At 35.1% G+C, this 21,688-nt stretch overlaps 2 protein-coding genes across 5 annotated transcripts; one reads left to right on the forward strand and one right to left on the reverse strand.

Moving 5' to 3' along the window:
- Positions 1 to 263: 263 nt before the first annotated feature.
- Positions 264 to 2,934, forward strand: LOC109798665 (Ribosomal L28 family). 2 transcript variants are annotated; one of them, XM_083061270.1, is made up of 4 exons: positions 264 to 423; positions 628 to 837; positions 2,036 to 2,089; positions 2,193 to 2,934. In XM_083061270.1, the coding sequence occupies exons 2-4, from the start codon at positions 641 to 643 to the stop codon at positions 2,683 to 2,685; spliced, it is 744 nt and encodes a 247-aa protein (XP_082917396.1). In that variant the 5' UTR covers positions 264 to 423; positions 628 to 640; the 3' UTR covers positions 2,686 to 2,934. The 2 variants fall into 2 exon arrangements, with proteins under 2 accessions (XP_082917396.1, XP_020214602.2); XM_020359013.3 differs by lacking the exon at positions 2,036 to 2,089.
- Positions 2,935 to 3,901: 967 nt separating this feature from the next.
- Positions 3,902 to 10,940, reverse strand: LOC109798650 (exonuclease V-like protein). 3 transcript variants are annotated; one of them, XM_020358996.3, is made up of 9 exons: positions 10,368 to 10,940; positions 10,056 to 10,268; positions 7,725 to 8,209; positions 7,514 to 7,618; positions 6,562 to 6,683; positions 5,614 to 5,763; positions 5,362 to 5,515; positions 4,886 to 4,962; positions 3,902 to 4,484 (listed from the first exon to the last, which is right to left on the reverse strand). In XM_020358996.3, exons 3-9 carry the CDS (start codon positions 8,139 to 8,141, stop codon positions 4,223 to 4,225), a joined length of 1,287 nt encoding a protein of 428 aa, XP_020214585.1. In that variant the 5' UTR covers positions 8,142 to 8,209; positions 10,056 to 10,268; positions 10,368 to 10,940; the 3' UTR covers positions 3,902 to 4,222. The 3 variants fall into 3 exon arrangements, with proteins under 3 accessions (XP_020214585.1, XP_020214583.1, XP_020214584.1); XM_020358994.3 differs by having other exon boundaries at positions 7,725 to 8,227; XM_020358995.3 differs by having other exon boundaries at positions 7,725 to 8,238.
- Between the last annotated feature and the right edge of the window lie 10,748 nt (positions 10,941 to 21,688).

Below are 21,688 nucleotides of genomic sequence, written 5' to 3' on the forward strand. Positions count from 1 at the left end.
TTTATTTGATAAATGATTATATCTTTTTATTATTAAAAAATAATATTTTTATTTAACTCAATATCTTCAAACTTCAAAATCAATCACAATATCAATTGAATCAATAAATATTAATTAATTAATTTAATTATTTTTATTGCTTTATTTTAATTTTTTAAATAAATATAGAAGTAGAAAGTATCCGATAGTATTCCTCCAATTTTAACTCAAAGGAAATACTATTAGACAATTTTTTTTTTTTTTTTCACGGAACTCGACTCGGGTCATAATATGGTGCGGGAAGCTTTGCCTAATACGGTGCCGTTCCAGTCCAGGTTACAAGTTTCATTCTTTCCCTTGTTTTCCCCTGTCCAATTACACTCCAAGTGACGGTGGTGGCGCTCGGTGGCGACGGCGGCGGCACTCTCTTCAGCAACCTAACGTGTAAATTCGTTATCTCATTCACTCTTGCTCTCCCATTCTTTCATTAGTTCGCGTCCTTCCTCATTTCTATACGCACGCTGTTGTCGAAGATTTTCAAATGACCGAAATTTAAAATTCCCTCAATCGAAAACACTCTGATGCAATCCCTGAGTTTTAATATCTTTGAAGCTTTTCAATCTGACTAAAGTGTTTTTCTCATCGTAGAGTGATAAGGAAAATGGCGTTCAGAGGGAAAGAGATGATGAAGAAAATTCTGAAGACAGTGGGAGAGAAGGGTTTGAGTCGAAGGGAAAAGGAATCGTTGGAGAAATGCATACCTCGAAGCAAGGTTGTCATGAATCGCGCCAAACGCGGTCTCTTCGCCGGGCGACATATTCAGTTCGGAAATCGTGTCAGTGAAGATGGCGGTAACAAGTTTGTATCCACTTCATCCATTTTTTTATTTTTATTTTGGTGTTTGTTACTTCTTATAGGAGTAGTGGTGAAAGTTTCATGCAGTAGCCACTGGTGTTAGATCTATTTTTACAGCTTCTATTGTTTAGTAACTGTGTTAAGTTACTTTTGAAATGAATTTAGAGTTTGTTTGGATAAACTTCTTTATAAGTACTTTCAGGAAAAGGAAATAAGAAAGAAAAATGAGAAAAGTTTCTCCGTAAGTTAAAATTAACTTTCAGATAAGCTAAAATGAGAGAAGTTATACAAACAAGCCCTTGGCTAATTGAAGTTTAGTATGGATTGAATAGTGATGAACTGATGATGGTCTCAGTTTGTTTCAGCTCAGTGGCCCGCATCTACTGACTCAGTTCTTTGATTCTTTCTGTTTCCCCCTACTGATTTCCAATCCTCTTTCCTTTGCATGGGAGGCCTGTTTGACTTGCTTGCCCTCGCTAAGTGGGTGGCTGGTTTTGCTGGCAGAGGCAGTCCCCAGACCTGTTCTCTCTCTTTTTCCTTATTTGTTTGTTCTTTCTACCTCTATTGCATTTGCATTATCCCTTCTTTGTTAAAATTCTTAACGGTATAAGATTAAGGATTAATAGGATTAATGTTCTGGATTCAAAATTGGAAAAGTCTAGGAGCTAATCATCTTTGGATTCCTAAAAGTAGGATCGGTAAGAGAGATGGTTAGTTTGCAAGTTGCCTCTGCACTTATTCAGTGATTGGAATCTTATGCATGTTGAATTATGGAAATTCCATTTTCCATGGAAGCAGGTCGCAATCATTAGTTTAAACTGTCAATTTCTTGGACTCTTCAAGTGCGACCAAAGCTAGATAAATTTTCTTCAATGGACCCCTTGAATGTGGTCATAATTCTGATTGAGTTCTAAACTGTACTTATTGGTCCGTTCCTGTCATTGTTCATGTCTATTAACATTGTTAGAAAATCAGTTTTCTCGATTCTGTAGTCTTGTATGTTAAATAATAAAAACAGTACTTTGTTGATGGTTAGTTCTAATAATGTCAGTACATGTCCTGTTTATCAGTTGCCTATGTTTGTTACACTGGATATGGATCCCAAAAGTTCTGCTTGCAGTATGTGTGATTTCTCTTGCATGATCTTGTTTATCACCGTAATTTCAGGATAATTACCGAAAGAATCTCTTTGTTTGTTTAGTGATCACAACATAATGCAGAACTTAAATGTTGTCTGTTGGTTGCTCAATTTTATGTAAGAAGTTCTTTTACCTTTTAATTATGTTAAAGAAATGAAAGAAAGAAACATTGAAAGAAGTATTGATGAGAACTTGTTCTTTCTCTAATGGTTTTGACAGGACAAGGAGAACTTGGAAACCTAATGTCCAGGAAAAGCGGCTCTTCAGTTATATCCTAGATCGCCATGTTCGTGTTAAAGTCACCACCCATGCCCTGCGATGCATAGACAAGGCAGGTGGGATTGATGAGTACTTGCTGAAAACTCCTTATCGCAAGATGGACACTGAAATGGGCATCCTTTGGAAGGCAAAGATTGAGAAGTTGTATGAAGAGCTTGGCAATAAGGAGGTTGTATTCTTTTCAGCCGAGGATGAAGCAAAGTTTGAACAGGACTTTAAAGATTTGAAACTATCTGAAAGGGAAGCACAAAAGGAGGTCAGAAGAAAAATGTACTCTGGGATGAGCAAGCACAAGCTAATTGAGGCAGAACGAAAAGATGATCAATCTATTGGCGAAGAAGAAATCTCGCATGATTCATCAAAACAGGTGGTCCCTGTTTCGTACGTCTTAGCTGCTGACAAGCTCAAAGTTGGAAGTATTGTTTCCAATTAATGTTATGCCCACCGATATGGCCGTGTAAGCTCTATTAGTCCATAGAGTATGAAAGTCTATGTTCTTTGATTTTTGGAACATGCTGGTTTTTTCACTCAGATTTTTGTTCTAATGCCTTAAACTTTGTGGAGCCAATAGCATAATCTATTGTGGCGAAATAATAATGTAGTTCTATATTTCTAGGGGCACTGTATTTTCCGATGGCAACTTGGTACAATCAATAGAGTATTGTTTTCATTTTTCATGTTATTTCTTTCATTTCCTTTTCACATTTTCCTTATGCAAGGGGATGTTTTGGACCTTCTGATTAGACTAGTTCTTTAACAAAGGTGAACCGCTTGCATTTCTATAACAAAAGGAAAAGATATCATAGGTGGTTTTAAGATATCTGTAGTCTTTCCCAAATTCTCCCGAATTGCATGTCTACGGTTTCGCTCTTTTTACTTCTCCCTCCAGCAAATATAAATAAAATTGATTAATTTAAGCGTTAACAAAGAAAGTTAGTAAATATTATTTATTTTTATTGATCTCATTTTAATTTTTTTAAAATTATCCTTTATTGAAACTTGAAATAAAAATAATGGTAATTAAAAATAAGATTTCAATTAAATTAATAATATTAGCTAAAATTTACATATATTTTAATTCATCATTTATGATTTTTTTTCTTATGAGTTTGTGTGACAAAAAATTTCTCAAATGAGGACCAAAAATTATGCTTTTTTTTTCTTTTGAATAAATAGACTATTTTTTTTTTTAATCTAACAAGGCTTTTCTTATATACAACTAGAAACCGAATCCTAACTAATATGCTTACAAGACTCGAGTCTATTTTTTTTTACTCTCAACTTTCCAATCTGCTTTTCACACTCGTTATAGTGTACAATTTTTTTTTCTGCCTTTGGTCGTGGTATACTTGTAGTTAACAATATTAATTTGCCAGAGAGCCACCATATCCTCAAGGTGTTACTTTGGTAATTGTCCTGTTATTGCTGAAAGAAACTTTTACCTTCATACAGAGCTAGATATATGACGAGTTAAGAGTTATTGACCATATTAGCATAAAATAAACAGGTTTTTCCTTTTTCCTGGCTTTGTACACTAAACATGATGAAACATTCACAGACGTATCCTGTAGATTTGACGGTGAAATTGTCATAAGAAATTAAAATTTAAAGCCTTACATACCCTATAGCGCACATGAGAAAGTGAGTGGTACCAACGAAGTTAATGAATTGTCCTGTAGATAAGTGCAAGGTATGTTTTGTGGCTTGCTTATCCTTTGAAAGGATGAATACAATGTTTACAAAAATGTTCCAACTACAAATCAAATTTCTATTTTATACAAGATGGGATGGAATAGATAGTTGGAAAAATAATGGACATGTGGTTACAACAACAGTACATTTTGATAAATGAATAAAATAATTCTTAGCGTAAACCTATTTAGGCCTATGATAAGCTCTGATTAAATATCACGCTTTTCTTAATGAAGGCTTTCACCGTTATTGATGCAGCAAACAATAACATTAGAGAGTCAGCATTTGGATATATCCCCTTCTTTGATATTTGAATCATTGCTTTTAGGGGAAACTGCTCCTTTGCTATCAGTGTATGCCGGACAGACAGTTTTAAATTGACAGAATCCACATTTCCAGCGCTCTTCCTCAGGAGTACAAGTGGCTTCTCGTTCTCCCAGCCAGAACTCAAGACAATAATGAATTTGATTCTTTACCCAAACAGAATCATATGCAAATTTATCTTCACCAAGCAGCGAATGATCTTTCTGATACTCATATCTGATATGACATGAAGCAAACACAACCATGTCCTTACAAAATCAAACTTCAAATATAAAAGCCATTTAGTGCAATCCAACTGCTATTCATTCTGACTGATAAATTTATCAACATGACTTATCACTTTTCCTTGTCTTCAAAAAAATTGGTTCAACATTTCAAGTTTTTACTCAAGATATGCAACTTGTGCTAGTGTGTGTTTAGGTGGTTCACCCACCTGGGAAAGGCAGTGATAGATTTCTTTAGAAATTCAAATTGAAGGGTGATGAATATTGTAACTATTCCATCTAAAAGCCACTTTGTTGAAAGCTATCATTAGGTCCTGTTATTGTCCAGAACAACTTTGGCAATCAATAAAAACACAAATTAAGCACATGAGCCTCTGGCTCCAAGATGGATACCTCAATAAGAGTTGATCATGAGCAGGGGCCAGCATCCTGCATGTATTTCTGTAATATCTCACCACATCATCCAGGGTCTGCATTTGACAATAATAAAAATAGGAAAGAAAATTATGTACAAGTCATGCTTCACTCGCAAATCAGCTGAAACTTTTATGGAAGAATATTATGATAGTGTAAAAAAGTTTAACTTTGATTGTGGAAAAAATTAAATGCTTCATGGAAACTTTACAATGCATATTTCTAGAGGAAACACTGCTTTGACCAAGATACACTCAAATCAAGCAGTGCTATAGTATAATTGTCCTCAAAAGGATGATCAGTAATTTATTCAATACTTGGTTTATGAAAGAACAATTTTGTAAAAATGCAGCATAGCATAACCACCTAACTTATCACAATTCCTGAAACGAAAGAGAATAAAATTACAGTGACTTTGAGAACATTATAAGCAACTCAATATATCCTGTACTTACCGAAGCTGAAAATCCAGAGTCAGAACTTATCACTTTCAGATCTTGACATAGATTATATTGAGGGTTTAAGCCAAAATAAGTGAAGAATTTTTCGGAAGGGAAATCATCAGCAACTAAATTGTCCCACAAATACTTGTAGCACATCAACTGAAGCCTGCAAAAAGTAAGAGCACCATAATGATTCTATCAAATGCATTAGCATGCAATACCACATCCATCAGAATGAAATAAATGGCAGAAGAATAAGTGAACCTTCCATTTCTTCGTTGTGGTTCAGCAGGAAGTGTATCTCGAGCACGAGTCTTTGTGTCAATTAGTATTGGATTATGGTGATTTTCAGTTAATGGCATCCGAATCTCATCAATCACTCCCACCATCCATATATCTTCTGCAAAACCTATTCTGATATCAGAAGTAAGAATAGTCCATCATGATCAAAACTGCTCCAAATCCCAGCAATGAAGACATTGGGTAAATTTCAAATAAATTCTATATTCTCTGAAATCTAAAATGTAACCAGTAACATTAAAAGCTTAATTCACTATAAAATATAATAGCAGATTTGTCAATTTAATAGGTAGAAACAAATAAAAAAAGGGAGCATAATTCAACGCATAACTTAATAAGTAGTAACAACTTAAAGAGATTTCAATAGGAACCTAAACCAAGTTTTCTACTGTATGTAACTTTTGAGAGTCAAAACTCAAAAGAGGTTTCAAATCCTAAGTCCTAGAAAAATTGTGATAAGACAAGGGAAATTTCCTATTCTTTTAGGGAATGCAGATAAGTAGATAACTACCTTGATTCATATCCTATCTAGAGGACTTTGCATTCTTTTCTATATCCATTAAAATAAAATGAAAAATTACCATTTCCTTTCAAAATGTAATATTTCTAATCAGTTATCAAAGCAAATCATAATTTAGTGCTCCTTCCATCATTTCTAAATAGGCAGTGGATGTAGGTCATAACAATCACTACACAACAGGCTCAATCCAACACAGTCTAAAATGTATGTTAGGCTTGATTATCATGCCATTTGCCAAATTTAAGTTCTCCCCCCTTTAAGATCCAAAAAGTTATATCAGAAAAGAACAAGTTTATGGCTGTTATATTAGAACTACACATTCGCAACCTACTTCTGGTTTATCAAAACCTATGAGAACCTACAGATTAATTCATACAATTTCATTAACTTACATTGGCAGTTCACGAGTCAATCCTTCAAATAATAATTGATTTACACCATTTATAAAATTAAGAAACTTCAGGGCCCAACGATCTTCTTGTGATTTGACCTTCACTTCCACCCGTTTTATAACCTGCACATCAACACTATCACGAGTCAATCCCCTTTGGGCCAAATTATTTGAAGAAGCACTTGAGGTTTAAACACTGGAAATGCAAAACACAAGAAGCTATATAAAGATAGTAATTCCTAATAGGTACAACCAATAAAAAAAATAAAGATAACATTAAAACAACAGTCATCTTGAGCTTTTCATTGGTAGTGCCTAATAGGCAGGTGCTCATGCATCAATTGCTCAAAAAATACAGAAATACCATCAGATGATAGCTTATTCACAATAATAGTAACATTTCAACATCTTAAAGTCCTCAGACAACATCCGATAGCTATAGAAATATGTCATCCGGCTTCAACTTTTGAGTTCTTTTTATAGCCAAAAAATAAAACCTGAGTTAGGTTTGAATTGATTGGGAGATTTATGTTAGAATCTAAATTTAATAACAATACACAGATAGTATAACAGTTTTTTATTGTCTATGCCGAGATTATTAACTTTTGTAATAATTACTTTAAAATCATATCTAAGGTGAATTCAAATCAATAGTGTATTTTTGTTTTGGTGATCCATGGACATGGCCCACAAAGAACCCTAAAATTGACAATCAAAAACTTTTATACGCTCACGAGATATGACTTTTGACAACCAAACATTATTTTAACACAGCAGAAATCGATAATGAGAGTACTACGGCGACCCTCCCTTGATCAGTAGAGTATAAATACACCGACAATATATCAAAACTAAACTCTTCACACTAACAATAACAAGTAAAAGATGACCATGTGATGTAATGTAAGATGGGTGAAGTATGAAGTTGAATCAATGAGGTAACAAGATATGACCTCTTCTTCAAGCTTTGCATGGCGAGCAATGCCAGCTCTCATTGCTTGATTGACCTTTCGCCGTCCAAGAAGGAGAGAAAATTCCATTTGTTTAGGGCACCATTCCTATCACAACACAATAACATAAATAAACTAAATAAATTTCACAGAAAATCTAAGGCAATAGGAACAGATGGCGACAACCCAATAAGAAAAAAATGAAAAATTATACCGTAGCTGTAAGATCAGTGACGGACAAACCCCGTTTCTTCCTGAAGCGGCGAAGAAAGGAGTCAAAAAGATTGGATTTTTTCTTGTGGGCAGGTAAGTCCTCGATGTCACTGCTGCCACTTGATAACCTTCTTTTGGCATTGGACACGAGGGTGACGGATAAGGCGTTTGAGTGAAAGTGTGGTGGCGAAGAAGAAGAAGAAGAAGAAGAACGAATTGCAGAGAAAGAACGAGTGGAAGCGAAAGCAAGTGCAGCTTCAATGAAAGCCATTTCGTCGTCGCTCACAATTTCGATGGGAATATGGTTATGGTTGTGATCCTCCGAGGTACATGCTTCGGCCATGTTACTACTGTCTTGATCGTTTAAAACGCCGCGTTTTGGGGTTTCCGATTGCTTCGCTTTCTGTTCAACCTTCATACAGATTCAACCTTCCACGGAACGTATCTCTTTCTCTTCACAACACAACGGTCTTCGGGTACGGATTGCTTATATTTTTCAAAAGTCTATTATAATACTATGTTAAATGTTAATGACCTTATTTATTAAAATATTAAAGAATATGACCATTTCTAATATCTCATGGTTAACTTCAAAATTCACTAAATTAAAAGCCACTCAAACAAGAGAAACAATAAAATAGGATTAATAGATGAGCTTTCTTAATTTTGCCCCTAACTTTAGCCTCTTGTCTTTTGGGAAAAGTGAGGAGGAAAATACACTTTTTATATTAGGATACAAATAAATTTTACATTAATAAAATAAGAGAAAAATTAATAACTTATAAAACACACATATATTTTTAATGTTAGAGAGATATTTTTGGAATGACAAAAAATAAAACTTGTTTAATAATTTTATAAAAATAACCTTCATAAAATAATCTCATCATTTCATTACCTTTTATATATATATATATATATATATATATATATATAAAATGTGATGTCTAAATTGTTAATATAATGTTTCTTTTAAATAATTAAAGAATCAGTGTGAATTTAGAAAAATAAAATACATGTATTAAAAATGTTTATATAATTTATTGAAAAATAAAAACACTCATATTATATTGTAATTAACAAGAATGATATAAGGGATAATGAGTTTTTCTTTTTTAATTTAAAAAAGAAATATTTCTAAACAATTGCTTTTATATATAAAAAATAATAATTCTTTAAGGAGTTATTTTTGAAAAAACAAGTAAAAAATTATTTAAAAAAAAAAGAATAGATAAACATATCAAAAAGGGTAAAATATTTATTTTATTTAAAAAAACGCTTTTAAAAAAAATTAAACAAACAAATTGTGAGTTTCCTAGTGTTTATTTAAATTTTTTTGGTAACGAATTCAAGATAATTTTGAAGCAAGTATATATATAATTTTTTATATATGAATTTAACATGAAAATTGAAAATTATGAATATTCAATTTGTTAGTAAAGAGGGATTCGAATCCTGACTTTTGAAAAGGGATATATTTCAAATCTCTTAAGTTACTCCTTACAATCGTCTAATGTAAAAACATATATACGATTGTGTGATATAAGATAATTAATTTTTAAATTAATCGTCAAAATTAGATTGAAAATTATCAAACCTCATGTAAATAGTTATATTTTTCACAAGTATACTTTATAGAAAATAATTTTCTATTCGAAGAAGGTAAGATAACAAACGTAATTTTCTATTTTACAGTAAATTAATCTATTAAATCCAATTCAGCATCATGTCAATAGATTAAAATTGTTCGTCTCTTTTTTGTCTTTTATAAGTAAAATAGTAGGCTATTTGTTGCATCATTATAAAATTAATAAGTTATTAATTTAATTTAATTTTTAAATATTGATATACTGTTTCACCCAATTATTTATATTTTCAAGTTAAATGGATTAAATTATAAAGTAATGAACTAATGCAGAAATTAGTTGGAGAAACAGCTCCAGAATAAAACTGAAACTACACTTCCTTATTCTTCCTCCTAGACAATGCTAACTATAAATGGTTAATGAATTCTGTTTACTAACACAATGTTACCTGTTTCAACTGAAGATCTAAAGGAAATTGCAGCTCCTTGAATCAAATCATTTGGAATAATTGTACAACCAGAAACCCCACACAGCATGCATTATTTAATTTGTTGTAATTCAACCAAGGTCATTAATCTGTTGTAATTCAAATACTTCTATGGCTCAATAATTGGGCATGCATTATTTATCTATAAAATCCTTTCAGAATAGTAAGATACCAAACCAGAATGTCTATAGTAGTACACCAGACATACAACATTAAGAACGGAATATAAAAAAGATAATACATTAAATTTCTTCCTCACCAGGGGTCCCATTGTAAGAAGTAGAAGCTAATATGTGTTGGACTTTACTCTTCCAAGATAAGAATGAAATTTCTCCCTCCACCATGATCATATATACCAAATGTGTAAAAGTATTAAATTATAGAAACAGATACTTGAAAATTAACACATATTAATCCATCAAAGCAGGAGTAGAGGTTGCATTTGAGATATTTTCCGTCACTTTCGCCGCAGCTGAAAAACAGAAGAAACAACATAGTTGCACCACGCGTGTTATGCCTAAATTATAAATAAATAAAAAAAACAAAGGAATGAATAGCCTGCTGTTCATACCTTCAACCCTTCGCTGCCTTGTGGTGCTTTGATAGGCCTTTTTCTCAATTCATTAACAGGCGAAACATAACCTAACCAGCGCCTCATCCTTGTCTTTTTGGGCTCCATAGCAGTCCCCTGGTTTGGGTTAGAAGGTGGCGAACCATGACTGGACATGCAACACCTCTCAACAAATAGCCTACTATTCCATATTAAGAGTTCTTTTTCAAAATGCTTTAAAAGGTTTGAGTCATTTTTACTCCTATTACTCTTGAAAGTGATCAATTCAAGAGAATTTCTAATGTCATCCAGATTCAACCCCTCAAGCACCTCAAATTGTCTAGCTAAAAGATGTGGAAGATGATGTTCCACAAAGTTAAAGCAAAACAATAGTGATAAACGTGTCCTGCGAGGTATCTGGAAATGGAGCTGAGTAGACAGCATCTTCATAATATATGGGTGCCAATCCATATTCCGTTTTATAGAAAATAAAAAAAAAAAGTTATTATAATTAAAAGTCAAAACTAAAAGGTGGTTCAATTAAAAAAGCAAGCTGATTTAGCCTTACCATGTCCTCCAGATTGTCTAAAATGGAAACTGTTTTCTATTCATAGGTTGCGTAGTGGTCTCGACCTATCTTATGTAATGCCTCCACAACCGAAAACTGTTGGTCAAAAGTTGCGGTGCCAACTTTCCAACTTTCGATGGCTCAAATTTTCAAGCCAAACTCGGTGCAGCTTTCTTTGAATACAACATATTGTGTTCACACACATTTTCTTCATTTGTTGCTTGATTCTCGGTGCATTCTTTGCCTATAAAAGGCACTCATTGCTCACCACAATACACACCGAAGTTGAGAGAAAAAGGAGAGTTTTTTACTCATCTTAATATCTTTCTAGTTCCATTTGAGAGAGTATTTTTAGTCAGAAAATTTGAGAGATCATTTTTGTTTTAAGTCTTCATATTATTGGGGATTTATTAACTTTCTGTTCTCATCATATTAGAGAACTTTCTTGTACTCTCCTTTTTACATAGTGAAATAATTTTGCTCTCGTTCTTCCGTGGTTTTTCTCCAAATTTGGAGTTTTCCACGTAAATATTGTGTGTCAATATTTTTGTCTCTCTACTTCCTTCTCATTATCTCCAATTGACGCGATCCAGCGCTTCCGTATCACGCTGATTTCATAACAAGTGGTATCAGAGCTGCTTGTTCAATTGGAGATTCAAGATGTCTACAGTCACCAAATTTGACATTGAGAAGTTTGACGGCAAAATTAGCTTTTCTATTTGGAAAGTCCAAATGAGAGCCGTTCTTATCCAGAACGGATTAAGGAAAGCTTTATATGGAAAGTCAGAAAAACTGGATTCCATGACAGATGAGCAATGGGACGAATTGTCTGAAAAGGCGCTTTCAGCAATCCAATTATGTTTGTCTAAGGAGGTTCTCCGTGAAGTAGCCAACGAAACCACCGCTGCTGCTTTGTGGTTAAAGTTGGAATCTCTATATATGACTAAAAGTCTCGCAAACAAACTTCGTCTCAAAGAACGACTATACACACTCCGTATGATCGAAGGTACTCCTATTCAATCTCATCTTGATGAATTTAACTCTATTATTATGGATCTGGAAAATATCGATATTAAAATCGATGATGAAGATAAAGCTGTTTTGTTGGTTGTCTCTTTACCTTCTACCTATAAACACTTTAAAGAAATTATGTTGTATAGCAACAATGATACCTTATCCTTTGAAGATGTTAAATCTAATTTATTGTCTAAGGAAAAGTTTGATCTTGATATTCATTCTGAGGACAAGGGTGAGGGATTAAGTGTCAGAGGTAGAACTCAAGAAAAAGGGAGTACCAGTAACAAGAAGAGCAGATCCAAATCTAGAGGGCGTAAATCCAACAAAACCTGTCACTATTGCAAGAAATATGGGCATGATATCTCTAATTGTTTTATCTTGAAAAAGAAACAAGAAAAACAAGAGAAAAATAAACAACCTGCTGAAGCTGCTAATATTGAAACTGATTCCGATGGTGATGTTATGTTCTCTGTCTCTTCTGATAAGAGGAGCAAAGATGAGTGGATTCTTGATTCTGGATGTACTTTTCACATGTGTCCTTATAAGGACTTATTTACCACTCTTGAACCTGTTGATAGTGGTATTGTCTTAATGGGTAATGATACCCAATGCAAGATTGCAGGAATTGGTACCATTCAGATCAAGACTCATGATGGCATTGTTAGGACTCTTTCCAAAGTTCGCTTTATTCCTGACTTAAAGCGGAATCTAATTTCTCTTGGCACCCTCGAATCACTTGGGTGCAAGTATTCAGCTGAAGGTGGAGTACTAAAAGTATCTAAAGGTGCCCTTACCTTATTAAAAGCTAACCGTGTTGGTAGTTTGTATATCTTGCAAGGATCTGTAGTGACAGGATCAGCAGCTGTTTCATCTTCTATTCATGATAAAGATGTCACCAAATTATGGCACATGCGCCTAGGCCATATGAGTGAAAAAGGCATGCACCTTCTGAGCAAGCAAGGTCTTCTTGGTAATCAAGGTATCGGTAAGTTGGAGTTTTGTGAACATTGTGTCTTTGGGAAGCAGAAAAGAGTTAGCTTCTCCACTGCAACTCACCGTACAAAAGGTATCCTTGATTACATTCATTCTGATCTTTGGGGACCTTCTAAAGTTCCTTCTTATGGAGGACGTCGCTATATGATGACCATTATTGATGATTTTTCTCGAAAAGTCTGGGTTTATTTTCTAAGGCATAAAAATGAGACCTTCCCCACTTTCAAGAAGTGGAAAACTCTTGTTGAAACTCAGACAGGAAAGAAAGTCAAGAAGCTCAGAACAGATAATGGTTTAGAGTTCTGTGAAGGTGACTTTAATGAGTTCTGCGCAAATCATGGTATTGCTAGACACAAAACCATTCCAGGCAAACCCCAGCAGAATGGTGTTGCAGAACGTTTGAACAGAACTATCCTTGAGAGAGCTCGTTGTATGCTCTCAAATGCTGGGTTGTGGCATCAACGTGAGTTGTGGGTTGAGGCAGCATCCACAGCTTGCTACTTGATCAACCGATCACCACACTCCTTACTTAACTTCAAAATTCCAGAAGAAATTTGGTCAGGTAATCCTGTTGATTATTCTAATTTAAGAATTTTTGGATGTCCTGCATATGCACATGTCAATGATGGAAAATTAGCTCCAAGAGCTATTAAGTGCATATTTCTTGGTTATGCATCTGAATCCAAAGGATATCGTTTATGGTGTTCAGACCCTAAGTCACGAAAAATAATTCTTAGTAGAGATGTGACTTTTAATGAGGATGCATTATTATCTTCTGGGAAACAATCTTCTGTCTCTTCTTCTAGTACTAATAATCTACAGGATACTAGCGAGAAGGTGGAGTTGGAATTGAAGTCTGCAGCTCCTAATGTTGATGTTTCATCTTCCTCTACCACTGAGTCTAGCACTGATGATCATATTGATGATCACACTACTCATCCTATTCAACAACAGGATGATTATAATATTGCTCGAGATAGGCCAAGAAGACAAATCAAAAGGCCAGCTAGATACACTGGTGATGATAATTTGACTGCTTATGCATTGTCTATTGCACAAGAAGTAAATGATGATATTGAACCTGCCAGCTATACTGAAGCTGTTTCTTGTGCTGATTCGTCTAAGTGGCTAGTGGCTATGAATGAAGAAATTGAAAGTCTTCATAAGAACAACACTTGGAGTTTGACAAAGCTCCCTGAAGGCAAACGACCTCTAAGGTGCAAATGGATCTATAAAAAGAAAGATGGTATTCCTGGTGTTGAAGATCCTAGATGCAAGGCACGATTAGTTGTCAAAGGCTTTTATCAAAAGGAAGGCATTGACTTTAATGAGATCTTCTCACCTGTTGTACGTCATACCTCCATTCGTGTTTTGCTTGCTTTTGTTGCTCTGTTTGATTTGGAATTGGAGCAACTTGATGTAAAGACAGCTTTTCTACATGGAAAGCTGGAAGAAGAAATTTATATGCATCAGCCTGAGGGATTTGTTGTTCCTGGTAAGGAGCATCTTGTTTGTCGATTGAAGAAATCTTTATATGGACTCAAGCAAGCTCCTAGACAATGGTACAAAAGGTTTGATTCCTTTATGCTTCGACAAGGTTATTCCAGGAGTCAATATGATGACTGTATATATTTCCAACAATTTTCTGATGGAACTTTCATATACTTGTTACTTTATGTTGATGATATGTTGATTGCATCACGTGATAAGTCTTTGATCAGGAAATTGAAAGCTCAACTCAACAATGAGTTTGAGATGAAGGAATTAGGTGCAGCTAAGAAAATTCTTGGCATGGAGATTCACAGGGATCGTCAAGCTGGTAAATTGATCTTATCTCAACAAAAATATATTGAGAGATTGCTTAACAGATTTAATATGAGCAACAGCAAACCTGTTTCCACTCCACTTGCTGCACATTTCAAGTTATCATCAGACCTTTGTCCAGAAACAAAAGAAGAGATGGAGCGTATGTCACACGTTCCATATGCTAGTGCAGTTGGCAGTTTAATGTATGCTATGGTGTGCACTAGACCTGATATAGCATATGCTGTCAGCGTGGTGAGCAGATACATGCATAATCCTGGAAAGGATCACTGGAGTGCTGTCAAATGGATTTTTCGGTATCTTAAAAGTACTACAGATATTTGCTTGGTATTTGATAGATGCAAAGCTACAACCAATGATGTTGCAGGTTTTGTTGATTCAGATTATGGTGGTGATCTTGATAGAAGAAGATCTCTTTCTGGTTACATCTTTACTCTCTGCAATTCTGCTATTAGTTGGAAAGCATCACTTCAATCTATTGCTGCATTGTCAACAACTGAAGCAGAATATATTTCTGCAACAGAGGGTGTGAAAGAGGCTCTTTGGATTCGAGGTTTGGTCAATGAACTTGGTCTCACACAAAAGGTTCTTATTGTGCTTTGTGATAGCCAAAGTGCTATTCATTTGACCAAGAATAGTCGTTATCATGACAAGACCAAACACATAGATGTAAAACATCACTTTATCCGAGATATTGTTACTGTTGGTGAAGTTGTAGTAAAAAAGATTCATACTTCTGATAATCCAGCAGATATGCTTACTAAGCCACTTCCAAATGCTAAGTTTCAACATTGTTTGAACTTAGTTGGTCTTTACAGCACTTGAATATCCTTTGGGACTTTATCTGACGATGAGCAACTTATCAAATTTGAGCCAAGGTGGAGATTGTTGGTCAAAAGTTGCGGTGCCAACTTTCCAACTTTCGATGGCTCAAATTTTCAAGCCAAACTCGGTGCAGCTTTCTTTGAATACAACATATTGTGTTCACACACATTTTCTTCATTTGTTGCTTGATTCTCGGTGCATTCTTTGCCTATAAAAGGCACTCATTGCTCACCACAATACACACCGAAGTTGAGAGAAAAAGGAGAGTTTTTTACTCATCTTAATATCTTTCTAGTTCCATTTGAGAGAGTATTTTTAGTCAGAAAATTTGAGAGATCATTTTTGTTTTAAGTCTTCATATTATTGGGGATTTATTAACTTTCTGTTCTCATCATATTAGAGAACTTTCTTGTACTCTCCTTTTTACATAGTGAAATAATTTTGCTCTCGTTCTTCCGTGGTTTTTCTCCAAATTTGGAGTTTTCCACGTAAATATTGTGTGTCAATATTTTTGTCTCTCTACTTCCTTCTCATTATCTCCAATTGACGCGATCCAGCGCTTCCGTATCACGCTGATTTCATAACAAAAACAATAAAAGTGTTGGCGGCTGCACTTGACTAAGGTCAATTTTAAGCTTTTCTTGCAGTTTTCGAATGTGGTATACGAAAAAACCTATAAAAGAAAAAAAAACATATCAACTCATTAAAATATCAAAAATCATAAAAAAAAGAAAGAAAACTCTACAAAAAAATTTCCTTACCAATAGAACCCACATGTTGCCATCACAAAATTTCTTCTTTCCTTTGTATACTTCTTCATCCCATGATAGAGGAATGAAAGTAATGCAGCCCCCCAAACATAATTATTTACATCGTTCAAATCTTTAATGATTTGAACATATGAAGGACGACATAAATGTTCATCCCCTGATGGTACTATTATACAACTGATAATCATCAACAACATAGCATAAATCTTATGGTCCTGGGGCGACTGTCCACATGCAATTGTTTTCAATTCATAAAGACTAAGGGTCTTTGCATCGGAACCAAATATAGAAAATGCATCCTTGTCATAGCTACAAATTGGGATGATGGGTTTCCCCTCAATGGGTAACCCAATTAAAAAAAGAACATCTTCAAGCGTGATGTTCATGCAAATGTCATTGATTAAGAAAGATAAAAAGTCCAGGCGTTTGACTTTGATCTGATATTTTTTCAAAAGAATTTAACACAAACGGGTTGGAATAATGTTGCCTTTATGCCCTACCTTCAATAGGCAGAAAAGACAAGTGGTTGGACCATTTGAGGATATGATTTCATCAATGAATGCCTTTAATTCATCATCCAATTCTTCATATGAATTTGCTAATGTGTCCAACTTGCCACAACTCTTAAAAGTCATTTCTACTTCTACATATATTCAGTCCATAAACATGCACAAAAATAATTAATGAAAAAATATGAGCAAATAAAAGAATTTATGAAACATTGACAATCTTCAACATATTGTTCATAAATGCACATTATTTTTTCATAAATTCTTTTATCTGCTCATATTTTTTCATTAATTGCTCTTGTGCATGTTTATGAACGGAATATATGTAGAAGTAGAAATGACTTTTAAGAGTTGTGACAAGTTGGACACATTAACAAATTCATATGAAGAATTGGATGATGAATTAAAGACATTCATTGATGAAACCATATCCTCAAATGATCCAGCCATTGTCTTTTCCACCTATTGAAGGTAGGGCATAAAGGCAACACTATTCCAACCCGTTTGTGTGAAATTCTTTTTTAAAAAGTATTAGATCAAAGTCAAACACCTAGACTTTTTTTCTTCTTAATCAATGACATTTGCATGAACGTCACGCTTGAAGATGTTCTTTTTTTAACAAGGTTACCCATTGACGGGAAACCCATCATCCCAGTTTGTAGCCGTGATGAGGATGCATTTTCTATATTTGGGTCTGATGCAAAGACCCTTAGTCTTTGTGGATTGAAAAGAATTGCATGTGGACAGTCATCCCAGGACCATAAGATTTATGCTATGTTGTTGGTGATTATCAGTTGTATAATAGTACCATCATGGGATGGACATTTATGTCGCCCTTCATATGTTCAATTCATTAAGGATTTGAACGATGTAAATAATTATGCTTGGGGGCTGCATTACTTTCATTCCTCTATCATGAGATGAAGAAGTATAGCGAAGGAAAGAAGAAATTTTGTGATGGCAACATGTGGGTCTTCTGGTAAGGAAATTTTTTTGTTGAGTTTTTCTTTCTTTTTTATGATTTTTGATATTTTAATAAATTGATATGTTTTTTCCCCTTTTATAGGGTTTTTTCATATACCATATTCAGAAACTATGAGAAGAGCTTAAAATTGACCTCAACCAAGCGTAGCCACCAACACCCTTGTTGTTTTCGGTTGTGGAGGCATTGCATAAGATAGGTCGAGACCACTATGCAACCTATGAGCAGAAAATAGTTTCTATTTTAGACAATCTCGAGGACACGATAAGGCTAAATCACCTTGCTTTTTTAATTGAATCACCTTTTAGTTTTGACTTAATTATACTAACTTCTTTTTTTATTTTCTATAAAATAGGATATAGTTTGACACCCATATACTACGGAGATGCTGCCTGCTCAATTCCATGTCCAGATACCTCTTAGGACATGTTTATCACCATTATTTTGCTTTAACTTCGTGGAACATCATCTTCCACATCTTCCAGCTAGACAATTTGAAGTGCTTGAGGGGTTAAATCTAGATGGCACAGGAGATTCTCTTGAATTGATCACTTTCAAGAGTAGTAGGGGAAAAAAGTGGCTCAAACCTTTTAAAGACTATGAAAAAGAGCACTTAATATGGAACAGTAGGCTATTTGTTGAAAGGTGTTGCATGTCCAATCACCCAAATATAATGCTTTTAGGGGAAATTGCTCCTTTGCTATCAGTGTATGTCGGACAGACAGTTTTAAATTGACAGAATCCACATTTCCAGCACTCTTCCTCAGGGGTACCATTTCCTTTCAAAATGTAATATTTCTAATCAGTTATCAAAGCAATTCATAATTTAGTGCTCCTTCCATCATTTCTAAATAGGCAGTGGATGTAGGTCATAACAATCACTACATAATAGGCTCAATCCAACACAGTCTAAATTGTAAGTTAGGCTTGATTATCATGCCATTTGCCAAATTTAAGTTCTCCCCCCTTTAAGATCCAAAAAAGTTATACCAGAAGAACAAGTTTATGTGTTGTTATATTAGAACTACACATTCGTTGTTTTAAGCTACAAAGATTGTTGTATAGAAATGGCGGACGCACTTATGAGTAACCTGAAACACTGAACAAACACGTTAGCCAAATCTCTACTGAGGCGTGTAATAGCACTGACCTTAATATCCGCAAGATATGCGCAAGTCTCCCACGATACAACAGGGTCGTCTCAAGGATTTGAGGAGCAGAATTGACAATCGAAAATATTGAGAACTCAGAGAGAAAGGCTTATTGTCGGATGATAAAACAGTGTGTTGGAGGCTTTTATTTATAGAGTTTCAGAAACCCTAAAAAAATCACGTAAAGCATCCGATAATTAAAGAAAATTAATTTGAATAATTAAGGAAAATAAATCCGGTAATTAAAAAAAATTAATTCAAATTTGTAACAGTGAAAAATTGTAATTTTCGGATAAGGTTTCCTTAATTAATTAAAAATAATTTAATGTAATCAAAATAAAAATATTTTTGGATCTCAGGGGGAAATCAAAATATTTAAACTATAATGGGCTCACGTGCGTGAACCCACCACTCATTGCTCGTGGCCGTAGGGGCGCTCCCTCGTTCTGTCCTCGAAGGTTCTCACAATCACTGCCTTCCGCCCTGTGTAGCGTCTCTACAAGACGATCACTGCCTTGATCTTCACCATCTTCTCTAAGGGTGTTCATTGGTTCAGATCAACCTGACAAACTCGGTGACCGAACCAAACCATTCAAATTGGTTTGGAATCGAACCGAACCAATGAAACTGAAGGCTATTGGTTCGGGTAACGGATTGGGTAATCCAAACCCAAATCCGAACCGAACCAAACCTAGAAACCCTCGTCGTGGTCCTCGTGGACATGTAGTAAGCCAGAAACCCTCACGCAGGCATGTAGCCCCACCTTCCATCTTCGGTCCTCATCGGCATCCTCGTCAGAAGTAGCCCCTTCGCCGGCACGGCGCCACCCTCCTCTCCCTCTGCCTCACCTCCCGCAACTGTAAGCAACCCCTTTGCCGGTGCAGCGCCACTTCCCTCTTCCTCCTCTCCCTCTGCCACACCTCCCACCACCACAAGCAGCCCCTCCACCAATGCGCCGCCACCCACCTGTTCTCCAAGGAGGACAAGACTAAGAGCACCTCCAATGGGGGTGCTTACTATGTTGCTTATTCTTAAGCAACAATACTTATAAAAACCTCTCATTGGAGTGGTCTTATGTGGCAATCCAGTTGCTTAAATTTTTTTTTTTCCAGTTGCTTTACAAGGAACAATGCTTAGCACTAACAAATTTGAAAAAGAGAAACGGCTGATATGAATCCAGGTGAAATATGAAAGGGGTTTTGAAAATAAAAAAACCAGATAAAACCTCAATCTTCAGGTTCTTCCTCCGTTGGGCATGTGCGAAGGCTGCTGGATGTTGGAGGAAGGGTTGTCGACCTCGGCCACCGATCGTCGGTCGCACGTCGCCGGAGGCGCGACCTTCGAACGACAGATCCCCCAGCCCGCGTGCAACCTCCGATGACAGAACCCACTAGCCCGCGCGGGACCTCTGAAGACAGAACCCACCAGCCCGTGCGCGACCTCTGAAAGACAAAACCTTCCAGCGCACAGCTTCGCACGAGAGACCCCTCTGCGCATGCTTCTCCGCGCTACAGAACCCTCCCCGCGCGCGCCTCATTGCACGACAGACCTCCCCCGGTGAAAGCTTGAGTGAAGAGAAAGAGAAATGCGAAGAGAAAGAGAGAGTGAACAGAGAGTGAATAGAGGGTGAGACATTGATAGACGTGAATAAAAAAAAAAAAAGACGTTGAGAGACGTTGGTATTTCTTTTTTGAATTTTTTTTTATTATATATTTTTTTTTTATTGTAATTTTTTGTATTTTTTTTTATTTTGTAATTCTTTTTTATTATTATAATTTTTGGTATTTTTTATTATGTAATATTTTTTTATTATTGAAATTAAATATTATTGTAATTTTTGTTTTGTTAGTTATTTATATTTAAATATTATTCATAATAATTAATTTTATAAAAATTTATCATAAAGTGTAATGTGAGGTGTCAAAAAGTGTAATATGAGTTATAAAAAAGTAGGGGTGCTTGTAAGCAATTTTCATTGGAGTAAAAATTGTAAAACTATAGTATGAGTTGCTTATGAGTGACGTGGAATAGTAGGACCTATTTAAAGTGGTTGGGAGTTGCTTATAAGCAACTCTCGTTGTAGATGCTCTAAGTGACTTGTATTGTACGTACTTTCTTTTCATTGATTTTTTGCTGATGTTCTGTCTCATGGTTGTCTAGTGTCTAGTTATTATTTTTGAGTTAATCACCTATACATTGTCATCCTCACGTGCGTGAACGCACCACTCATTGCTTGTCTCTTTGTAAGTGTAAGGAGCACTTTAATATATAAAGACTCTACACTTGAGTGGTTCAAAAGAAAATAGTCCCACATTATGTGGGACTATTTTCTTTTAAAATATCTTGTATGTGCAACATTCGCAACCTACTTGTGGTGAATTTTTTACGGAAGTAGTATTTTTTGAATTTTTTTTACCAAAAATGCACCTGTTACACTTTATTTACACATTTAGCACCATTCACTGTTCATATTCAGAATTCAGTTCCTCTCGGGAACCGAATTCTGAGCTTCAAAATTATTATTTTTTTTGTGATCAGAATTCGGTTCCCGGGGGACCGAATTCTGAGTAGTTTTTAATTTATTTTTTTTGTTGGTGGAACAATTTGCGCGAATCTTGGAATTGGAACGGCCCGTTCTAGAAGCAAAACGGCCCGTTTCGCTTGCACACGTAGAATGTTAATTTTGAAAATGGAACGGCTGCA

The sequence above is a fragment of the Cajanus cajan genome, chromosome 8 (genome assembly GCF_000230855.2).
Source record: "Cajanus cajan strain Asha chromosome 8, NIPB_CcT2T_4, whole genome shotgun sequence".
Classification (NCBI taxonomy): Eukaryota; Viridiplantae; Streptophyta; class Magnoliopsida; order Fabales; family Fabaceae; genus Cajanus; species Cajanus cajan.

What these genes read in the sequence shown, in the direction of transcription:
- LOC109798665 (XM_083061270.1), top strand. Translation starts at nt 641, where the DNA reads ATGGCGTTCAGAGGGAAAGAGATGATGAAGAAAATTCTGAAGACAGTG. An exon ending in AGTGAAGATGGCGGTAACAA is followed by an intron (nt 838 to 2,035) that starts GTTTGTATCCAC and finishes TTGTTTGTTTAG; the next exon opens with TGATCACAACATAATGCAGA. An exon ending in TGTTGGTTGCTCAATTTTAT is followed by an intron (nt 2,090 to 2,192) that starts GTAAGAAGTTCT and finishes TGGTTTTGACAG; the next exon opens with GACAAGGAGAACTTGGAAAC.
- LOC109798650 (XM_020358996.3), bottom strand. Translation starts at nt 8,141, where the DNA reads ATGAAGGTTGAACAGAAAGCGAAGCAATCGGAAACCCCAAAACGCGGC. An exon ending in TCACTGATCTTACAGCTACG is followed by an intron (nt 7,619 to 7,724) that starts GTATAATTTTTC and finishes GTGTTGTGATAG; the next exon opens with GAATGGTGCCCTAAACAAAT. An exon ending in CATGATCAACTCTTATTGAG is followed by an intron (nt 4,485 to 4,885) that starts GTATCCATCTTG and finishes ATGTCATATCAG; the next exon opens with ATATGAGTATCAGAAAGATC.